Source organism: Panicum virgatum, chromosome 7N (assembly GCF_016808335.1).
Source record: "Panicum virgatum strain AP13 chromosome 7N, P.virgatum_v5, whole genome shotgun sequence".
In the NCBI taxonomy this organism is placed as follows: Eukaryota; Viridiplantae; Streptophyta; class Magnoliopsida; order Poales; family Poaceae; genus Panicum; species Panicum virgatum.
The window spans coordinates 15,717,371-15,738,221 of NC_053151.1; the positions used below are offsets into that span (position 1 = coordinate 15,717,371).

At 56.6% G+C, this 20,851-nt stretch overlaps 1 protein-coding gene across 3 annotated transcripts in view; it reads left to right on the plus strand.

Annotated features, from left to right (window-relative positions):
- The window catches only part of LOC120682303, a 50,016-nt gene that overhangs the window by 19,924 nt on the left and 9,241 nt on the right, over positions 1–20,851 (plus strand). For all 3 annotated transcript variants that reach the window (XM_039964135.1, XM_039964134.1, XM_039964136.1), the window contains exons 9-16: positions 770–887; positions 986–1,198; positions 1,606–1,930; positions 3,267–3,360; positions 3,697–3,805; positions 3,902–4,170; positions 14,577–14,704; positions 14,957–15,191. In XM_039964135.1, coding sequence (XP_039820069.1) covers positions 770–887; positions 986–1,198; positions 1,606–1,930; positions 3,267–3,360; positions 3,697–3,805; positions 3,902–4,170; positions 14,577–14,704; positions 14,957–15,191 — 1,491 coding nt within the window. The remainder of the gene's footprint in view (positions 1–769; positions 888–985; positions 1,199–1,605; positions 1,931–3,266; positions 3,361–3,696; positions 3,806–3,901; positions 4,171–14,576; positions 14,705–14,956; positions 15,192–20,851) is intronic.

The window sequence follows — 20,851 nt, forward strand, 5'->3', positions numbered from 1 at the left end:
TTCATTGGCACGTGATTTTTATAATAAAATAAACAACTTTATTTTCTAGCTGGATGTTCTACCAAGTTTTCTAAGTTTATTTTCACTCCTTAATGCTTAAGGTTTTTGGTGAAACACACGTGAGATCCTAATTCAGTACCTAAAAATGCTTCCATAAGGTGGGGTCTAGGGGAAGGAATTTTTTAGGCAGATTTAGCGTCACTTATTTTGCTAGTCACTTATGTGCCTGAACCTTGAACTTATTTCTTTCGGGTTTCATCTCTAGCCTACCCCAACTTGCTTGGGAAAAAAAGCTATGTTGTTGTTGTTGTTGTTGTTGTTAGCGTCACTTATTTTGCTAGGAGGTCGATTCGAAACTAGGACCTCCAGATACAAGTGGAGAAACACTATCCGCCAGGCTTGCCTTTTTCCAGTAATGCAATTTTAAGAAAAAAATACTTGTGGTCTAGCTGGATGCAATGTTGCAAGCTTGATGACTTGATGTGAGGGGTCTGTTGGAGTACATTGCCCATCTTTCCTTTCAATATCTGAAACTTGTTGGTTTATGAAATACAATCTCTTTGGACTAGATAATTTGTATTAGTATATATCTCTTGAAATTTGGGCTTTATTAAACTCATTTTAAAATAATATTTGTTTCTGCTGATACAAAAAATGAAACTAAGTTCACCTTTCATCATAATCTTGTGTTTGCAAAATGTCTCAAGCTAAATTGCAGCTTTCATTTGCATTGTAGCCATCTTCTTAAGTTTTTTTTCTTTTCCTGTAGATTTGTCGGGTTGAAGACATAACTGTCAGTGGCATTGTCAGGGGAAGTATAATCCATATTCATCGAGCAAGGACTGTGACCATTGCAAAGGATGGCACCATTAGTGCCTCAGAGTTAGGTGATTCTGTGTTTTTGTGTAATAATTAATAAAGGAGCTATATTATGTCCTGTCAGTGTCATGACTATGTTAACCCAGCAATTTGGATTCTTTGATAGGTTGCAAGGAAGGCATTGGAAAAGGAACATTTCTAAAATATGGAGCTGGAGGTGGCGCTGGGCATGGAGGCCAAGGCGGCATGGGGATTTACAATGGAATGAAAAGCGATGGAGGTCTAGCATATGGCAATGCTGATCTTCCATGTGAGCTAGGAAGTGGTAGTGGTGGTTCTGCTGTGTCAGCGGATAGCACTGCCGGTGGGGGATTAATTGGTTGGTACCATCGTACTCTTATCCTTTAAAGCCTATGTTCTGCAGATTTGTATCCTGCGTTTTCCTCTCTTTGTTATCCCATTTTTCCCTTCATGCTGTTTGATAGCATCCCCTGAGTTTGCTTTTAGCATAGTTTCTTTGACTAGTAGTAGAATGCACGTGCGGCATACAGGTGTTTGCAGAAAACATAGTAACTAAAAATTTATATTAATGAAAAACTTAACTCATACCACAATATTTTTTTGGAAAGCTGGTACCACAATAATTTTCATCAAGATGAAAGGAGAAGCAATTCACTATCCAGTGCACTGTTCTGTGACATATCTTTTCCATTCTAGAAGTGCATTTGGCTTCAAACTTTTGAATAAATTCTTTGCTCTAATAGCTGATCATTTTTCACTATTCAGTCATTGGGTCCATGAAATGGCCGCTTTCAAGGTTGCTAATTTATGGCTCAATGAACTCTGATGGTGAGAGTCATAGAGGCATGACTGGAAACTCAAATGGGACTTTTAAAGGTGGAGTTGGTGGTGGTTCTGGAGGGTCAATTCTATTATTTCTTCAAGATCTTCTGCTAGATAAAAACTCATCATTATCCGCATCTGGTGGCAATGGAGGTGTATATGGTGGCGGAGGTGGTGGTGGTGGCAGAATACATTTCCATTGGTCGAATATTGCTACTGGAGATGAATATGTTCAGATTGCTTCTGTGAATGGTACAGTAGCATCAAGGTATGCAATTCTTTTTAAATTGCAAGTCAAGTAAATTAGGTTTCTTGCTTGTCTTGTCACTCTGCATGATCATTTCGAACTCTTTTTGCATAGTGAAAACAAAATCCATCAGTCTAATTGTGCAAGAATGCATAATGAGGATTGTAGTTTTATTTGATTTTTCCAGTTACAACTTTCAGTTGCGATACTTTATGTATGCACTGCTATTTTTCAGAAATTTCTTGTTGGTTATAGTTAGAGCGCCCCACCTAGCCAACCCGACCATAAAACCAAGGTGTTATAATGGGAGGGGTGGGGGCCTTTATCCTTGGTCCAACATTCCCCCTACGGCGTGCGAGTCCGGCGTAGCCCGCAGCAGGTTCTAGTGCCCGGCGTAGCCCGCAGCAGGTCTCAGCACACGAGAGACGCAGGGGAAATCGCGCAGCAGAAATGCGTGGCCGGGAGGGATCGAACCCAGGAGCTCGGCTCTGGTACCAAGTTAGAGCGCCCCACCTAGCCAACCCGACCATAAAACCCAGGTGTTATAATGGGAGGGGTGGGGGCCTTTATCCTTGGTCCAACAGTTATTTCCACTGGTACTCTTTCCAGCATTATGAATTGCAATACAATCATGCTATCAAAATTTTCGGACTGTACCTACTGATATAAATTACTGAAGCAATAGATTCATCACATGGAAAAAGCTTCTTACATAGTTGAGTACTAGATACCCTCTTAATGAAAAACGTGCTCAGGCACGGTCGCGAAAAAGAAAAATAGTTGAGTACTAGAGTAATTTTATAGAATATTTCTATAACAAGTGTAATATTATAAATATTCTCCCAACATGGTATCAAAAAACAATTATCAAAATTATATCTCAGAAACCACACTTTGGGATAGGGATGCAACATGCAAGTGGGTTTATCCGCGAACCCACGATTAAGTCATTTTTACCGGGCTCCTGTTAAATGCCAAAAGTGTCCTATTTGCAGGTTTGCGGGCAAACCCGCTTGCATCCCTACTTGCAGATTAAACAACCATTTCCTTGTGCCTGCTTGACCTGTAATGGAAAGGGAGAAAAATACAAAAGCCTCATTTCTCTCCATATGCTTGCTACATAAAAATACTCCAAACACCTTGTGGCGACAAATTCCAAGATTTATGTATTCTTTAACAATGCAAACACTGCTGCCTTCTTGAGTTTTGTCAGAAATACGATGTTTAAAATATTACTGGCATTCCAAGGGTCATCCAAGTATGCCTTTGTATGGAACTTCATATGCACTCCCCTGAGTTAATTGTTGGTGAGCCAATAAATCTTTCTGATAATTCATTTTACTTTTCTTTTGGATAGTGGAGGATCTGGTAACAATGATGGACGTTTTGGAGAAGATGGAACAGTAACAGGAAAGAAATGCCCCATGGGTCTATATGGAACATTTTGCACCGTATGTACACTAAACTAATAATTTCTTTGTATATACGTATTCCATGTGACGTGTGCTGCAACAAGACAGGACATAGGATACATTTTAGTGCAGATATTCAGTTACTTATTTGTTCGTTTCATTTAGGATCTTAGACTTGGACAACAGTTGTGACCTGCAAATTAAGCTTTATATCATGGGGTTGGTTTATGTGGTGGTGGCTTTGGGGAAGTGTTGATCTAATACCCTAGAATATAATATTGATCTGGTTAACATACTGCAATTTAGTGCATACTTTCTTTAAACCAGGAGATGACTTTTTATTTGTTCATTATTGCTGACCATAGTTCATTTCAGGAATGCCCAGTTGGTACATATAAAAATGTTACTGGGTCCTATTCATCTCTGTGCACTCCTTGTCCTGTGGATAGTCTTCCAAACCGTGCTGACTTCATATATATAAGAGGTAATTCATCATGGTGATTTGTAGTTAAGTATTGATGTTTCTTTCAATATCCTGATATTGAATGCACGGAACTCAGCATTTACTGTCTTCTGCTAGGTGGTGTTACCCAGCCGCCCTGCCCATATAAATGCATATCTGATAAGTACAAGATGCCAAACTGTTACACACCACTTGAGGAACTTATGTATACTTTCGGTGGTCCATGGTCTTTTGCAATTATCCTCTCTTTTACAATTATTCTTTTGTCACTTATCTTGAGTGGTCTAAGAATTAAGATTGGTGAGAGTGATATCACCTACCGGGCAACAAATGCAATCCACAATGATGGATGCTCTTCTTTCCCTTTTTTGCTTTCTTTGGCTGAGGTATACTTCTCATTTCATTCAATATATTTTCTTTTATTACAAGCTATTACAGAATAACTGAATCTTGGGCATTGAACAAATTACTCCTTAGGCACTTGTATATAAATTTGATTACTATAAGTTATTTATTGGAAACTATTTGATCCTGTGACTACCCTTATTGTGGTTGTACAATTCATGGATTCACATATTTTAAAACTTTAAAAGTTGATCCTTGTTGAACAGAATGAAATGAATCCATCATGAGGGAGATGTTTGTGTACCTCGATATGCAGTTATGGAAAGATAGGCATATTGTTGGTGTATATTCAGCCCATGTATGGAGGCCCTTGTATAGGAACTATATATCTCACCCTTCTAGGGTTTGGAGGAATACAAGACAATTATTCTTGTTGGAGTATATTGAGCCCATGTGTTTAGAGGCCCATCTAGAGGCCCATGTATAGGATCTATATATGCCTACCCATCTAGGGTTGGAGGAATACACCAATAATTCCCGTCATTATGGTATCAGTAGATTAGGTTTCCCACCACTCTGTTCCAGCCGCCAGGGAGCCGACTCCCTCTTGCGCCGCCGCCGCCGGCCAGCATGGCCGGCCGCCGGCTCCTCCTCCCCCTCCTCTCTCCTCCTTCCCTCCCCTCACCTCCTCGTCCTCTACTGCTGGCGCTCCGTCCTCTGCAGGCGCATGGCCGGTCGCTCCGTCCTCTGCAGGTGCCGCCGCGGCCCGATCCGTCGCCGCCTGGTACTCTGCTCCACCCGGATCCGCCGCCAGCGCCTCTGCTCCGCCCGGATCCGCCGCCAGGACATCTGCTCCGCCCGGATTCGCCGCCGGCGGGACTCCTGCTGCGGCCGCCGCCGCCCTAGTGGCCCCTGCGCCCCTGCCGCCGCTGCTGCTGGTGGTGCGGGCGTGGGGGCTGCAGGAGCAGGGGTCGCGGATGCGGAGGGCGTGGGAGGCGCGCACCCTCCTGGGACTGCCCCAGGCGCCGCCCGGGCAGCTACCGCAGCTGCTGGAGCCGCCTGGGCCGCTGCCTGGGCCTCTGCCAGCGCCCCCTGGGATGCTGGCGCCCGCTGGGGCCGCCGCGGCCATCGCAGCAGCCGCCGCCGCGACCCATCGCGCCACTGTCGCGGCCGGCAAGCAGCCCGCCGTCCACGCCGCCCTTCCTGAGGCTTCCCCCGCGTGGCCCGGGCCTGGTATGCCGCCCGAGGATGCGCCGCTCGCCGCCGCCGCACTCCGTGGGCAGCAGGCCGACGCCGCTCTCGCCGCGGCCCTCCTCGCCGCCAAGTCAGAGGCTTCGGCGGCCCAGGAGCGGGTCCGCGTGGCTGCCCTCGCCTGGGAGCGCGAGCGTGCCACGACCGACGCCCTCGCCCTCTGGGTCGCCGAGGCGGAGCGCTTTCTCCACATCTCCTCCGGCCAGTTGCCCGTCGACCCCGAGCCCGGCAGCTCCTCCTCCCGCCATGCCCCGCCTGCTGGATCTGGAGCCCGGTACGACCCGACTGACCCTATGGTCGCCCAGCTCCACCTCCAGGCCGCCGGCGTCCAGAACATCAGGGCTCTGGTCTCCGTCCTCCTCGACCCCGCGTCCTCCTCCTACGGCCGCTGGCGGGACCAGGTCCTCCTCACCCTCCGCCGCTACGCCCTCGACGACCACGTCGTCGTCGACTCGCCGATCGAGGCGCGGGACATGACGTGGCTGCGCCTCGACAGCGTCGCCCTGTCCTGGATCTTCGGGACCATCTCCCTGGATCTTCAGGACCTCGTCAGGACACACGGCGGCACCGCGTGGCAGGCCTGGGTGGCGCTCGAGGGGCAGTTCCTCGGCAACGCCGAGTACCGCGCTCTTCAGCTCGACGCCACCTTCCGCACCTTCGTGCAGGGGGACCTCTCCGTCGGTGAGTACTGCCGGCGGATGAAGAGCATGGCCGATGCTCTTCACGACCTCGGGGATCCGGTGTCCGATCGAGTCTTGGTGCTTAATGTCCTACGGGGACTGAGCAGCACCTACGACCACCTAAAGGGCTGGATCGCCCGCCAGAGGCCCTTCCCCACCTTCCTGCAGGTCCGGGACGACCTCGCCCTCGAGATCACCAGGGGTCTCGCGCCCGGATCGTCCTCGCCCACCCCCGCCGCGCTCGTTGCTACTCCACCGGCCTCCTCCGCTGCTCCTGCCACCTCCCTCCTTGGTGCTGCTTCCGCCGGGCAAACCGGAGGAGGGGGCAGCCGTGGACGTCGCCGGCGACGTGGTGGTGGTGGTGGCACTGGTGGCCCTGCTTCTGGGAACACCGGTACCGGTGGGGGCCGTCGGGGCGGCGCGCCGCCACCGGCTCCGGCTCCTGCCCCTGCCGCTGGAGGTACGCCCTGGCCATCCTTCAGCAACCCATGGTCAGGGCGCATCTCGATGTGGCCGTTCCAGGGTCCGGGAGGGGGGGCCTCGTCCTCAGCTCCAGCCGGCGGCCATGTTCACTGGCGCTGCTCCACTCTTCGCGCCTTCCTGGACCCCGCCCGCTCAGCCCAGCCAGCAGCCGACCTGGCCTGGGGGGTGGGACCAGGCCGCTCTAGCGCAGTCCTTCAGCACCATGGGACTGACGCCGCCGACCAGCACCGAGTGGATCGCCGACTCGGGCGCCTCGTTCCACACCACTCCCGATGCTGGTATCCTCTCTTCTGTCCGACCCCCACACCCTTCTTGTCCTTCTTCTATCATGGTTGGTGATGGATCTTGCCTTTCTGTCACTGCCGTGGGTTCTGCTCCTCGTATTCCTCATGTTCTTGTTGCTCCTCAAATGGTTCACAACCTTCTTTCTATTCGCCAGTTTACTGCTGACAACTCTTGTTCTATCGAATTTGACTCCTCTGGTCTTACTGTGAAGGATTCGGCTTCCCGGCGTCCACTTCTCCGATGTGACAGCCCGAGGCCCCTTTACACTCTTCGGCTTCCTGCTTCCGCTGCCTCGCCTTCGGCTTCTTCGTCTTCTACTTTTGTCGTGACGCCTTCTTCCACCACCTGGCACCGTCGGCTTGGTCACCCCGGCCGCGACGTTTTGGCTCAGCTCCGCCGTAGTACCGATGTTCCATGTACTAGGGCTCCTGCTGAGCACCTCTGTCATGCGTGCCAGTTAGGTCGTCATGTTAGACTTCCGTTTTCTTTTTCTTCTTCGCATGCTGCTCATGCTTTTGATCTCATTCACTGTGACCTGTGGACATCTCCTGTACTCAGCATGTCTGGCTATAAATATTATCTGGGCATTGTTGATGATTTTTCTCATTACTCTTGGACTTTCCCTTTGCGCGCTAAGTCTGAGACCTTCTCCACCCTCCTCCACTTCTTTGCCTGGGTGTCCACTCAGTTCGGCCTCACCGTTAAGGCCGTCCAGTGTGACAACGCGGCTCTTCTTGCCAACCAGACGTGGGACCTCGTGCCGCGTCCGTCTGGTTGCAATGTGGTGACTGGAGCGCATAAGCGTCGGGCTGACGGCACACTGGAGCGCTACAAGTTTTGCTGAGTTCTCCGGGGGTTCACTCAGCGGCCTGGTGTGGACTATGATGAGACTTTCAGCCCGGTCGTGAAGCCCGCTACGGTGCGCACGGTCCTCTCACTTGCGCTCTCGCGCACTTAGTCTGTGCACTAGCTGGACGTGAAGAATGCATTTCTTCACGGCACCTTGTCAGAGACTGTTTACTGCTCTCAGACAGCGGGATTTGTGGATTCGAGTCGTCCGGATATGGTCTGCCGGCTCAACAAGTCTCTCTATGGACTGAAGCAGGCTCCTCGGGCTTGGTACTCTCGGTTCGCCACGTTCTTGATGACACTGGGATTCACCGAGGCCAAGTCTGACACGTCTCTCTTCATCTACCGCCGTGGGGATGAGACGGCATATCTGCTGCTATATGTCGATGACATTGTGCTCACAGCTTCCTGTCAGCAGTTGCTTCAGAGTGTCATCTCCTCTTTGCAGCAGGAGTTCGCTATGAAGGATGTTGGTCAGCTCCACCACTTCTTGGGCGTCACTGTTGAGCCTCGCCCGTCTGGTCTTCTTCTGCACCAGCGGCAGTACGCCCTCGATATTCTGGAGCGGGCTGGGATGATTGATTGCAAGCCCTGCTCCACTCCAGTCGACACTCAGGCGAAGCTGTCTGCTGATCTGGGTGATCCGGTGGCTGACCCTACAGCCTACCGGAGTCTGGCCGGCGCTTTGCAGTACCTCACCTTCACCATGCCGGACCTCACATACGCTGTTCAGCAGATCTGTCTCCACATGCATGATCCCCGGGAGTCACACCTTGCTGCGCTGAAGCGTCTCCTCCGGTACATCCGTGGCACTGTGGACCTCGGCCTGGTACTTCACCGCTCGTCCACTACTGAGCTGGTGGTCTACACCGACGCTGACTGGGCTGGCTGCCCGGACACTCGTCGCTCCACCTCTGGCTACGCCGTCTTCCTGGGCGGCAATCTGGTCTCCTGGTCGTCCAAGCGGCAGCTGCCCGGACACTCGTCGCTCCACCTCTGGCTACGCCGTCTTCCTGGGCGGCAATCTGGTCTCCTGGTCGTCCAAGCGGCAGCCGGTTGTCTCCCGCTCCAGTGCCGAGGCGGAGTACCGGGCTGTCGCTAACGGCGTGGCAGAGGCGTCCTGGCTGCGACAGCTCTTGGCGGAGCTCCACAGCCCGCTCGCCAAGAGCACGCTCGTCTACTGCGACAACGTCAGCGCCGTGTATCTCTCCACCAACCCTGTCCAGCATCAGCGGACGAAGCACGTGGAGATCGACCTACACTTCGTGCGCGACAGAGTCGCCATCGGCGATGTTCGGGTACTCCATGTCCCGACTACCTCCCAGTTTGCTGACATCTTCACGAAGGGGCTGCCCTCGTCGACCTTCTCGGAGTTTCGATCCAGCCTCAACGTAGCCGGTGGCTAGTTGTGGTTGGGGGGGGGGGTCTTAGCCCTTTTGTGCTCTACTTGTACTCTCATGTTGTCTAGTCTTGAACACCGCTGCGTCGGTTGTTCAGACTGTGTTGGTCTGTTGGCTTTCTTGTTTTCCAGTCTTGAACACCGCTGCGCCGTTAGTTCAGACTACGGGGGGGGGGGGGGGGGTGTTGGAGTATATTGAGCCCATGTGTTTAGAGGCCCATCTAGAGGCCCATGTATAGGATCTATATATACCCACCTATCTAGGGTTGGAGGAATACACCAATAATTCCCGTCATTAATTCTCTCCAACATGGTATCTAGCCTTCCCTTCCCTCTCCCACCCTCCCTCTAGCCGCCGGTGCCACCCGCCGCCGCCGGCGCCATGGCCGGCCTCTCCTCCTTCCCTCCCCTCTCCTCTGCTGCTGGCCGCCCCTCCTCTGTTTCGCGTGCCGCTGCGCCGCCGGTGGCATGGCCCGCCGCTCCATGGCCGCCCGCTGTCGCCGCCGCAGCCCTCGCCGCCGTCGTGCCTCTTCCGGACACGGGAGCACCGCCCATGGCCGCCGCAGGCGCGGATCTGCTGCCCCCCGCGGTTGTCGCCGGCCCCTGCGGGAGCGGATCTCGCGCTGCCGCCGCCTGCGGGCGCAGATCCGCCGCCGCCGCCGCATCAACCCTATCCTACAGGCGCGAGCCGGCCGCCCCCGTCACCGCTTGTCGCCCCGCCGCCCCTCCCCTCAACCTGGGCGCGGGGGCGCGGCTGTCGCTGCCGCCGCCGCCCTGGCAGCTGGCGCGAGGGGCGCGGCCGCGGGTGCCGTCCCTGCAGGCGCCTTTGCTGCCGCCGCCGGGGGCGCCTGGAGCGCACCGGGCCCGCGGACGCCCGCCGGCACCGCGCTGGGCGCGGACGGCGCCGCCTGGCGCGCGCATGGCTCGCGGCAGCCCGCCGCCGCCAGGCTGGGCGCGGACGGCGCCGCCACTGCCGCCTGGCGCGCCTGGCCCGTGGCCGGCCGCCCTCGTGGCCCCCGTGGCCCCTGCTGTCCCCGCGGCCCTCCCTGGGCAGGGCGCGGGCGCCGACGCCGCCCTTGCCGCTGTCCCCGGGCAAGACAGGGGCGCGGGCGTGGCCCCTGCTGCTGGCCGCTACCCTACCGCCCCTTGGCCCGTGCCGCCCCTGCGATGGCCTCGTCTGCGTGGCCCTAGGACGCCGCCGCCGTCGCCCTTGCTTACGACGCGGCGCGGCCGTGGCGCCAGGCCGTCGCCCCTGCTTATGGCGCGGCGCGACCGTGGCCCCAGGGCGGCGTCGCCGTGCCCGCGCCCGTGGCACCTCCCATGCCCCCGCCCGCGACGGCCGCCGCCACGCAGGCCACGGGCGCCGCCGCCGCTGACGCCGCCGCCGCGGACGCCATCGCTGCGGGTGCCGAAGACGCCACCGTGGGCGCCATGCGCGCCGACAGTGCCGATGCACCGTTCACCTCCGCTGCCTTCAGCGGGCCGCCGACCGTCGCCCGAGCTGCTCTGGCCGAAGCTGCACTCGCCGCGGTCCTCGCCGCCAAGTCCGCGGCTTCGGCGGCTCAGGAGCGCATCCGTGTGACTGCCTTCGCTTGGGAGCGTCTTCAGCCCGTCGTCCCCTTCACCGTGCTCGGCGCTCTGTCCTCCCACCTGGCTCCACCCTCTGGATCTGGACCCCGGACCGACCCCCTCCTTGGTGATCCTCTCACCGGCCAGACCGGGAATGGGGGAGGCCGCGGGCGTCGTCGTCGGGGCGGACGTGGTGGTGGTGCTGGTGGAAGCCATCGGGGCACTCCGACCCTGACTCCGGCTCCTACTCCTGCTCCATGGCGCCTCCCGATGTGGCCGGTTCAAGGTCAGTGGGGGGGCCTTGTCTTCAGCCCCAGCAGGCGGCCATGTTCGCCGGTGCTGCTCCCCTGATCGCGCCGTTCTGGACCCCGCCCGCTCAGCCCAGCCAGCAGCCGACCTGGCCTTGGGGGTCGGAACAGGCCGCACTGGCGCAGTCCTTCAGCGCCATGGGGCGGACGCCGCCAGTCAGCACCGAGTGGATTGCCGACTCGGGTGCCTCTTTCCACACCACCCCTGATGCCGGTATACTTTCCTTTGTCCGACCCCCACACCCCTCTTGTCCTTCCTCCATCATGGTTGGTGATGGGTCTTGCTTTTCTGTCACCGCTGTCGGTTCTGCTCCTGGTTCTTTTCGTCTTCCCAATGTCCTTATTGCTCCTCGGATGGTTCATAACCTTCTTTCTATTCGTCAGTTTACAGCTGACAACTCTTGTTCCATCGAGTTTGACTCTTCTGGCCTCACTGTAAAGGATTCGGCCTCCAGGCGTCCGCTCCTCTGGTGGGACAGCACGGGCCCCTTTACACCCTTCGCCTTCCGTCTTCCGCTGCACCACTCTTGCCTTCTTCGTCTGCCGCTTTTGCCGCGACGCCGTCTTCCACCACCTGGCACCGCCATCTTGGTCACCCTGGCCGCGACGTTCTGGCTCAGCTTAGTCGTAGTACCGATGTTCTTAGTACTATGGCTCCTGCTGAGCACCTCTGCCATGCGTGCCAGCTTGGTCGTCATGTTCGGCTTCTTTTTTCCTCTTCTTCTTCGCATACGACGCATGCCTTTGAACTTATTCACTGTGACCTGTGGACCTCTCCTATTCTCAGCTTCTCTGGATACAAATATTATCTGGTGGTGGTCGATAATTTCTCACACTACTCTTAGACTTTTGCTTTGCGCGCCAAGTCTGAGACCTTCCCCACTCTCCTCCACTTCTTTGCCTGGGTGTCCACTCAGTCCGGCCTCACCATTAAGGCCGTTCAGTGTGACAACGGGCGTGAGTTCGACAACTCCAACTCCCGTTCTTTCTTCCTCTCTCGGGGTGTTCAGCTGCGTATGTCTTGTCCGTATACCTCTCCCCAGAATGGCAAGGCTGAGCGGATGATTCGCACGACGAACGACGTCGTGCGCACCCTTCTCATCCAGGCCTCTCTACCCCCGCGCTTTTGGGCCAAGAGCCTTCACACCGCCACCTACTTGCTTAACCGCCTTCCGTCCACTGCTTCTCCTGCTCCCACTCTACACCACGCTCTCTTCGGTACCCCTCCTCGTTACGACCACCTTCGGCTCTTCGGGTGTGCATGTTATCCTAACATCTCCGCCACTGCTCCTCACAAGCTGGCGCCCCGCTCGACTCGTCGTGTGTTGCTTGGTTACTCCCCTGATCACAAGGGGAACCGATGTTTTGACCTCACCTCTCGCCGCGTCCTGATCTCCCGACACGTGTTTGACGAGTCGGATTCCCCCTACTTCACCTCCACACCTTCTCTTGTCCCCGAGTTGGAGTCCTTGTTTCCGACTGACCCGGTGGTTCAGCCACCTTTACCTGTCTGCCCTTTCCCTGCAGGTTTTCCCGACACACCGGTACCGCTTTCGGTGATCCCTGTTGCGCCACGCGTGGCTCCGGTTCCTGCTGCCGCGCCACGCGCGGCCCCGGTGCCTGCAGTCGAGCCACGCGCGGCCCCAGGACCTCCTGTCGTGCCGTGCGCGGCTCCGGGGTCTCCTGCTGTGCCACGTGCGGCCCCGGTGCCTCCTTCTGCACCTGCGCGGTACGCTCAGCCGGTGCAGGTGTCCCAGCGTCGTTCGGCGCCGACACCGGCTGGCGCCGCGGTACGCTCATCCGGTGCAGGTGTACCGGCGTCGGTCGGCGCCGACATTGGCGCCGCCTCCGGCTCCGGAGGCTCCTGCGACGCCTACACCGGAGCCGTCGCCGCTGTCGCTTCCGCCAGTTCGCTCTCGAGCCGAGTCGGCGGTGTACCACCCGCCAGTCGTCCATCGGTATCCTCGACATATCCATCCCATGGTGACTCGGCGGATGGCGTCTCAGGCCGCGACTCTCTCCGCCACCGAGGGGGAGCCGCGGGTCTCTCCGGTACCCTCTGTCCGCGACGCCTTGGCGGATCCTCACTGGCTTCGCGCGATGGAAGAGGAGTACGCGGTTCTCCTTGCCAACCAGACGTGGGACCTCGTGCTGCATCTGTCTGGTTGCAATGTGGTCACTGGCAAATGGATCTGGACGCAAGCGTCGGGCTGATGGCACACTGAAGCGCTACAAGGCTCGCTGGGTTCTCCGGGGTTTCATCCAGCGGCCTGGTGTGGACTATGATGAGATCTTCAGTCCAGTGGTGAAGCCCGCTACGGTGCGCACGGTCCTGTCGCTCGCACTCTCTCGCTCCTGGCCTGTGCACCAGTTGGATGTGAAAAATGCGTTTCTTCATGGCACTCTGTCAGAGACATTCTACTGCAGTTAGCCAGCGGGATTTGTGGACTCGAGTCGTCCGGATATGGTCTGCCGGCTCAACAAGTCTCTCTATGGTCTGAAGCATGATCCTCGGGCTTGGTACTCGTTTCGCCACGTTCTTGCTGACTTTGGGGTTCACCGAGGTCAAAGCTGACACTTCTCTGTTCATCTACCACCGTGGGGATGAGACTGCCTACCTGCTGCTGTATGTTAATGATATTGTGCTCACCGCCTCCGATCAGTATTTGCTTGAGCGTGTCTACTCTCTACAGCAGGAGTTTGCTATGAAGGATCTTGGTCAGCTCCACTTCTTGGGCGCTACTGTTGAGCCTTGCCCATCTGGCCTTCTTCACCAGCGCAGTACGCACTCGATATTCTGGAGCGGGCTGGGATGACTGATTGCAAGCCCTGCTCCACTCCTGTCGACACTCAGGCGAAGCTATCTTCTGATCTAGGTGCTCCTGTCGACAGTTCTTGGCGGAGCTCCACAGCCCGCTCGCTAAGAGCATGCTCGTCTACTGCGACAACGTCAGCGCTGTGTATCTCTCCACCAACCCCGTTCAGCATCAGCGGACGAAGCATGTGGAGATCGACTTGCACTTCGTGCGCGACAGGGTCGCCATCGGCGATGTTCGGATACTCCATATCCCGACCACCTCCCAGTTTGCCGACATCTTCATCAAGGGACTACCCTCCTTGATCTTCTCGGAGTTTCGCTCCAGCCTCAACGTAGCAGGTGGCTAGTTGTGGCTGCGGGGGGTGTTTGCCCTTTGTACTTTCTTATTGTCCAGTCTTGAACACCGCTGCGACGGTAGTTCAGACTGCGGAGGGTGTTGGCTTTCTTGTTGTCCAGTTTTGAACACCGCTGCGCCGGTAGTTCAGACTGCGGGGGGTGTTGGTGTATATTGAGCCCATGTATAGAGGCCCTTGTATAGAACTATATATCCCACTCTTCTAGGGTTTGGAGGAATACAAGGCAATTATTCTCTCCAACACATGTGCTAAATTTGCTTCTAAAAAAAGTAAAATTACCTAAATGACCCCCATAAAAAAACATAATTGGCTGTTAAAGTGTACCCAGAAAGTACTCTGGGATTTCTAGTCCACTTTTTTATTTTGAAAACTATTTCTAGTCCACTTTGTTTAAGCACTCTTTGGTATTGTGTTTGTGCTGATAATAGTGTGCCCCTCCTCCTTTGTAGGTTCCTGGGGCTAGCAGGGCAGAAGAAACACAGAGCCATGTCCACAGGATGTACTTCATGGGGCCTAATACTTTCCGGGAACCCTGGCATCTCCCCTACTCTCCTCCTGATGCAATAATTGGAATTGTGTACGATTTTCCATCTTAGAATTATAGAATAGTAGAGTGCCATTTATATTAACCTTTATTCACCTGAAAGGCATTCTTAAAAGCCCATACACATTAAAAGCTTTGCATGAGTTTGAATTTATTTACGTGTTGCTATTGTTCAGAAAAATGATTTTGTAGTTCTTTTTGCTCTACTCCATTGCCATCAGTTTGTCTCAGCATTGCACGCATGCCACCAGAAAAAAAGCTTACTGCATATTGCTTTCCTTTCAGTTATGAAGATGCTTTCAACCGATTTATTGATGAGATCAATTTGGTGGCTGCATATGAGTGGTGGGAAGGATCTATACACAGTATACTTTCTGTTCTTGCATATCCTTGTGCCTGGTCCTGGAAGCAATGGTGCAGAAGAAAAAAGATCCATCGTCTTCAGGAGTACGTTAAATCTGAATACGACCATTCATGTCTTCGTTCTTGCAGGTCCCGGGCTCTCTATAAAGGCCTGAAGGTCAGTAATCAAGGTGCAGAAATGTTATATATCATTATCTAAAACTAAAATAACTGATTTCATTTCGTACTAGAACCAGCAGCAATTTTCGCTGTGTAGGAGAGAATAATGGATGTATATCTCCAAATCTTAGAAGGGTGGGATATATAGTTCCTATACATGGGCCTCTATACATGGGCTCACATATACACCAACACCCCCCCGGCAGTCTGAACAACCGGCGCAGCAGTGTTCAAGACTGGACAACAAGAAAGTACAAAGGGCAAATATCCCCGCAGCCACAACTAGCCACCTGCTATGTTGAGGCTGGAGCGAAACTCCGAGAAGGTCGAGGAGGGTAGTCCCTTGGTGAAGGTGTCGGCAAACTGGGAGGTGGTCGGGATATGGAGTACCCGAACATCGCCGACGGCGACTCTGTCGCACACGAAGTGCAAGTCGATCTCCACGTGCTTCGTCCGCTGATGCTGAACGGGGTTGGTGGAGAGGTACACGGCGCTGACGTTGTCGCAGTAGACGAGCGTGCTCTTGGCGAGCGGGCTGTGGAGCTCCGCCAAGAGCTGTCGGAGCTAGGACGCCTCCGCCAGGCCGTTAGCGACAGCCCGGTACTCCGCCTCAGCACTGGAGCGGGAGACAACCGGCTGCCGCTTGGACGACCAGGAGACAACGTTGCCGCCCAGGAAGACGGCATAGCCGGAAGTGGAGCGGTGAGTGTCCGGGCAGCCAGCCCAGTCAGCGTCGGTGTAGACCACCAGCTCTGAGGTGGGAGAGCGGTGAAGAACCAAACCGAAGCCAGCCGTGCCACAGACGTAGCAGAGGAGACGCTTCAGTGCAGCAAGGTGATGTACCCGGGGATCATGCATGTGAAGACAGACCTGCTGAACGGCATAGGTGAGATCCGGCTGGGTGATGGTGAGGTACTGCAAGGCACCGGCGAGGCTCCGGTAGTCAGTAGGATCAGCCACGGGATCACCCAGATCAGCAGACAGCTTCGCCTGAGTATCGACAGGAGTGGAGCATGGCTTGCAATCAGTCATCCCAGCCCGCTCCAGAATGTCGAGTGCATACTGCCGCTGGTGAAGGAACAAGCCAGACGGGCGAGTCTCAACAATAACGCCCAAGAAGTGGTGGAGCTGACCAAGACCCTTCATAGCAAACTCCTACTGCAGAGGAGATGACGCGCTCAAACAACTGCTGACTGGAGGCGGTGAGCACAATATCATCAACATAGAGCAGCAGGTAGGCAGTCTCATCCCCACGACGGTAGATGATCAGAGAAGTGTCAGCCTTGGCCTCGGTGAAGCCCAGAGTTAGTAAGAACGTGGCGAACCTAGAGTACCAAGCCCGAGGAGCCTGCTTCAGACCGTAGAGGGACTTGTTGAGCCGGCAGACCATATCCGGACGACTCGAGTCCACAAATCCTACTGGCTGAGAGCAGTAGACAGTCTCTGACAGAGTGCCGTGAAGAAACGCATTCTTCACATCCAGCTGGTGCACAGGCCAAGAGTGAGAGAGTGCAAGTGAGAGGACCGTGCGCACCGTAGCGGGCTTCACCACTGGACTGAAAGTCTCATCATAGTCCACACCAGGCTACTGGGTGAAACCCCGGAGAACCCAGCGAGCCTTGTAGTGCTCCAGTGTGCCATCAGCCTGACGCTTGTGCGTCCAGATCCACTTGCCGGTGACCACATTGCAACCAGACGGACGCGGCACGAGGTCCCACATCTGGTTGGCGAGAAGAGCCGCGTACTCCTCTTCCATCGCGCGACGCCAGTGAGGATCCGCCAAGACGTCGCGGACAGAGGATGGTACCGGAGAGACCCGCGGCTCCCCCTCGGTGGCGGAGAGAATCGCGGCCTAAGGCGCCATCCGCCGAGTCACCATGGGATGGATATGCCGAGGATCCCGATGGATGACTGGCGGGTGGTACACCGCCGGCTCGTCTCGAGAGTGAGTCGGCGGAGGCGGCGGTGGTGACGGCACCGGTGTAGGAGGCGGCAGCGACGGCTCCGGTGTAGGCGCCGAACGACGTCGGTACACCTACACCGACTGAGCGTACCGCACAGGTGCAGGGGAAGGCACCGGGGCCGCGCGTTGCGCGGCAGGAGACACTGGGTCCGTGCGCGTCACGACTGGAGGTCCGGGGGCCGCTCGTGGCGCGACCGCGGGCACCGGGGCCACGCTCGGCGCAGCAGGGATCACCGGAAGCGGTTCCGGTGTCCCGAGAAAACCTGCAGGGAAAGGACAGATAGGTAACGGTGGCTTAACCACCGGGTCAGTCGAAAACAGTGAATCCAACTCGGGGTCAGGAGAAGGTGTGGAGGAGGTGGAGTTGGGGAAATCCGACTCGTCAAAGACGACGTGTCGGGAGATCAGGACGCGGCGAGAGGTGAGGTCAAAGCATCGGTACCCCTTGTGGTCAGGGGAGTCCTCAAGGAACACACAACGAGTCGAGCGGGGCGTCAGCTTGTGAGAAGCAGTGGCGGAGGTGTTAGGGTAACACGCACACCCAAAGACCCGAAGGTGGTCGTAGCGAGGAGGGGTACCGAAAAGAGCGTGCTGTGGAGTGGGAGCAGGAGAAGCAGTGGAGCAAGTAGGTGGCGGTGTGGAGGCTCTCAGCCCAGAAGCGCGGGTGCAGAGAGGCCTGGATCAGAAGGGTGCGCACGACGGCGTTCGTCGTGCGAATCATCCGCTCAGCCTTGCCATTCTGAGGAGAGGTATACGGACAAGACATACGCAGCTGAACACCCCGAGAGAGGAAGAAGGAACGGGAGGCGGAGTTATCGAACTCACGCCCGTTGTCGCACTCGACGGCCTTAATGGTGATGCCGAACTGAGTGGACACCTAGGCAAAGAAGTGGAGGAGGGTGGGAAAGGTCTCAGACTTGGCACGTAAAGGAAAAGCCCAAGAGTGGTGTGAGAAATCATAGACCACCACCACATAGTATCTATAGCAAGAAAGGCTAAGAACAGGAGAAGTCAACAGGTCACAGTGAACGAGATCGAAGGCATGCGTCGCATGCGAAGTAGAAGAAGAAAAAGAAAGTCGAACATGACGACCAAGCTGGCACGCATGACAGTGGTGCTCAGTAGGAGCCCTAGTACAAGGAACATCGGTACTACGACCGAGCTGAGCCAGAATGTCGCGGCCAGGGTGACCAAGACGGCGGTGCCAGGTGGTGGAAGACGGCGTCGCTGCAAAAATGGCAGACCAAGACGCCGGGAGGCCGAATCCTTTACATTAAGGCCAAAAGATTCAAATTCGATAGAACAAGAATTGTCAGCTGTAAACTGATGAATGGAAAGAAGGTTATGAACCATCTGAGGAGCAACAAGGACATTGAGAAGAAGAAAGGAATCAGGTGCAGAAACCACGGCGGTGACAAGAAGGCAAGGCCCGTCACCAACCATAATGGAAGAAGGACAAGAGGGGTGTGGGGGTCGGACAGAAGAGAGGATACCGGCATCTGGGGCGGTGTGGAAGGTGGCACCCGAGTCGGCGATCCACTCGGTGCTGACCGGCGGCGTCCGCCCCATGGCGCTGAAGGACTGCGCCAGTACGGCCTGGTCCCACCCCCAGGCCAGGTTGGCTGTTGGCTGGGCTGAGCGGGCGGGTTCCAGAATGGCGCGAACAGGGGAGCAGCACCGGCGAGCATGGCCGCCGGCTGGGGCTAAGGACGAGGTGCCCCCCCCCCGACCCTGGAATGACCACATCGGGAAGCGCCCTGGCCATGGGGCGCTGAAGGATGGCCAGGGCGTACCTCCAGGGACAGGAGCAGGAGTGGGAGGCGGAGTCGGGGTCGGAATGCCCCGACGACCTCCACCAATACCACCCGGAGCCGGAGTAGTGCCGTCAGCACCTCTACCACGACATCCACCAAGCCGACGACGCCCGCGGCCTCCCCTACTCCCGGTCTGGCCGGTGAGAGGAGCACCAAGGAGGGGGTCGATCCGGGATCCAGATCTAGAGGGCGGAGTCTAGTGAGAGGACGAAGCGCCATGTTCGGGAAGGGGGCCAGGGGGGGTACAAGGAAGTAGTGGTTCTCCGCGGCGACCCGACGAGTGAGCGTCGGCCGCGGATCGCTCGCGCTCCCAAGCGAGGGCAGCCGCGCGGACCCGCTCCTGAGCCGCCGCAGCCTCGGACTTGGCGGCGAGGAGGGCTGCAGCGAGAGCAGCTTCAGCCGTAGCAGCGTCGGTGGCGGTCTTCGGTTCGCGGAAGGCGGCGGCGGCGAACGGTGCATCAGCGGGGGGCATACCAAACCCAGGCCACGCAAGCGCGGGCAGAGGCGCCGCCGGCGCGGCCACGGGCGGCGCGGGCGCGGCCACGGGCTGCGTGAGTGCGGGGCCGTGGGCGGCAGTGGCGGCGGCCTGGGGCCACGGCCGCGCCATGCCATGAGCAGGGGCGGCGGCTGCGGCCCAGGAGGTGGCCCTGGCGGCGGCAGGGGACGCGGGCACGGGTGGGGGCACGTGCAGGGCAGCGGCCTCGGCGCCCGCGGCAGGAGCCGCGCCCACGGCCTGCAGGGCCAGGGCGCGCCCGGGGCCGGCGCGTGCAGGGCAGCGGTGACCTAGGCGGCAGCGGCCTCATGCTAGGGCGCTCCAGGGGGCGCGGCGGCGGACGGCCTCGGCGGCCAGGGCGCCAGGGGCGCCACGGCGGGCGGCCTGGGCAGAGCCGCGGCCACGGGCGGCGCTCCAGGGGGGGCGGCTGCGGATGGCCTCGGCGGCCAAGGTGCCAGGGGTGCGGCCAGGGCGGGGCTACCGGCGGGCGCATCAAGGACTGCCCAGGCGGTGGCGGGTCTGGGGCCCCACGCGGCGGATCTGGCGGCGGCTGAAGCAGAGGAAGAGAGGGGAGGGAAGGAGAGGGTAGGGGGGAGGAAGTGGCGGCTCCGGCGGCCGGCCATCTCACCGGCGGCGGCTGAGGGTGGAGAGAGAAACCTAGGTGTAGAGAATTGGGAAACACCACACACCCAAAGGAGGGGGGGTGACCTCTATTATATATTGCCGTATGGCTTGGAGTACAAGTAAACTCAATACAAGGAAATACAATAATATATCTCTAATACCCGCCCGTAGTCATAGGCGGAGCTAAACGAAGACCAAGACTAGTCCTAAAATCAGTGTACAACTGGACAGGAAGTCCTTTAGTCATGATGTCAGCATACTGATGAGAAGACGGGATATGCAAGACCCGAATCTCTCCCAAAGCCACCTTCACGCGAACAAAATGAATATCAATCTCTATGTGCTTTGTGCGACGATGATGGACGGGATTAGAAGTCATATATACAGCACTAACGTTGTCGCAATAAACAACGGTAGCCTTGGCGAGGGGAACATGAAGCTCTTGAAGCAACTGTCGGAGCCAACAACACTCAGCAACAACGTGCGCCACTGCCCGGTACTCAGCCTCAGCACTGGAACGAGAAACTGTAGTCTGGCGTTTAGAGGACCAAGACACCAGATTATCTCCAAGATATACACAGTAGCCTGAGGTGGATCGTCGGGAATCAGGACATCCAGCCCAATCAGCATCAGAATATGCGGTGAGTGTGTCGACAGAGCCAACTCCCAAAGAAAGACCAGCGTCCAGAGTGCCCTTGACATAACGCAAAATCCGCTTGACCAGTGCAAGATGTGGTTCCCTCGGATCATGCATAAACAAGCAG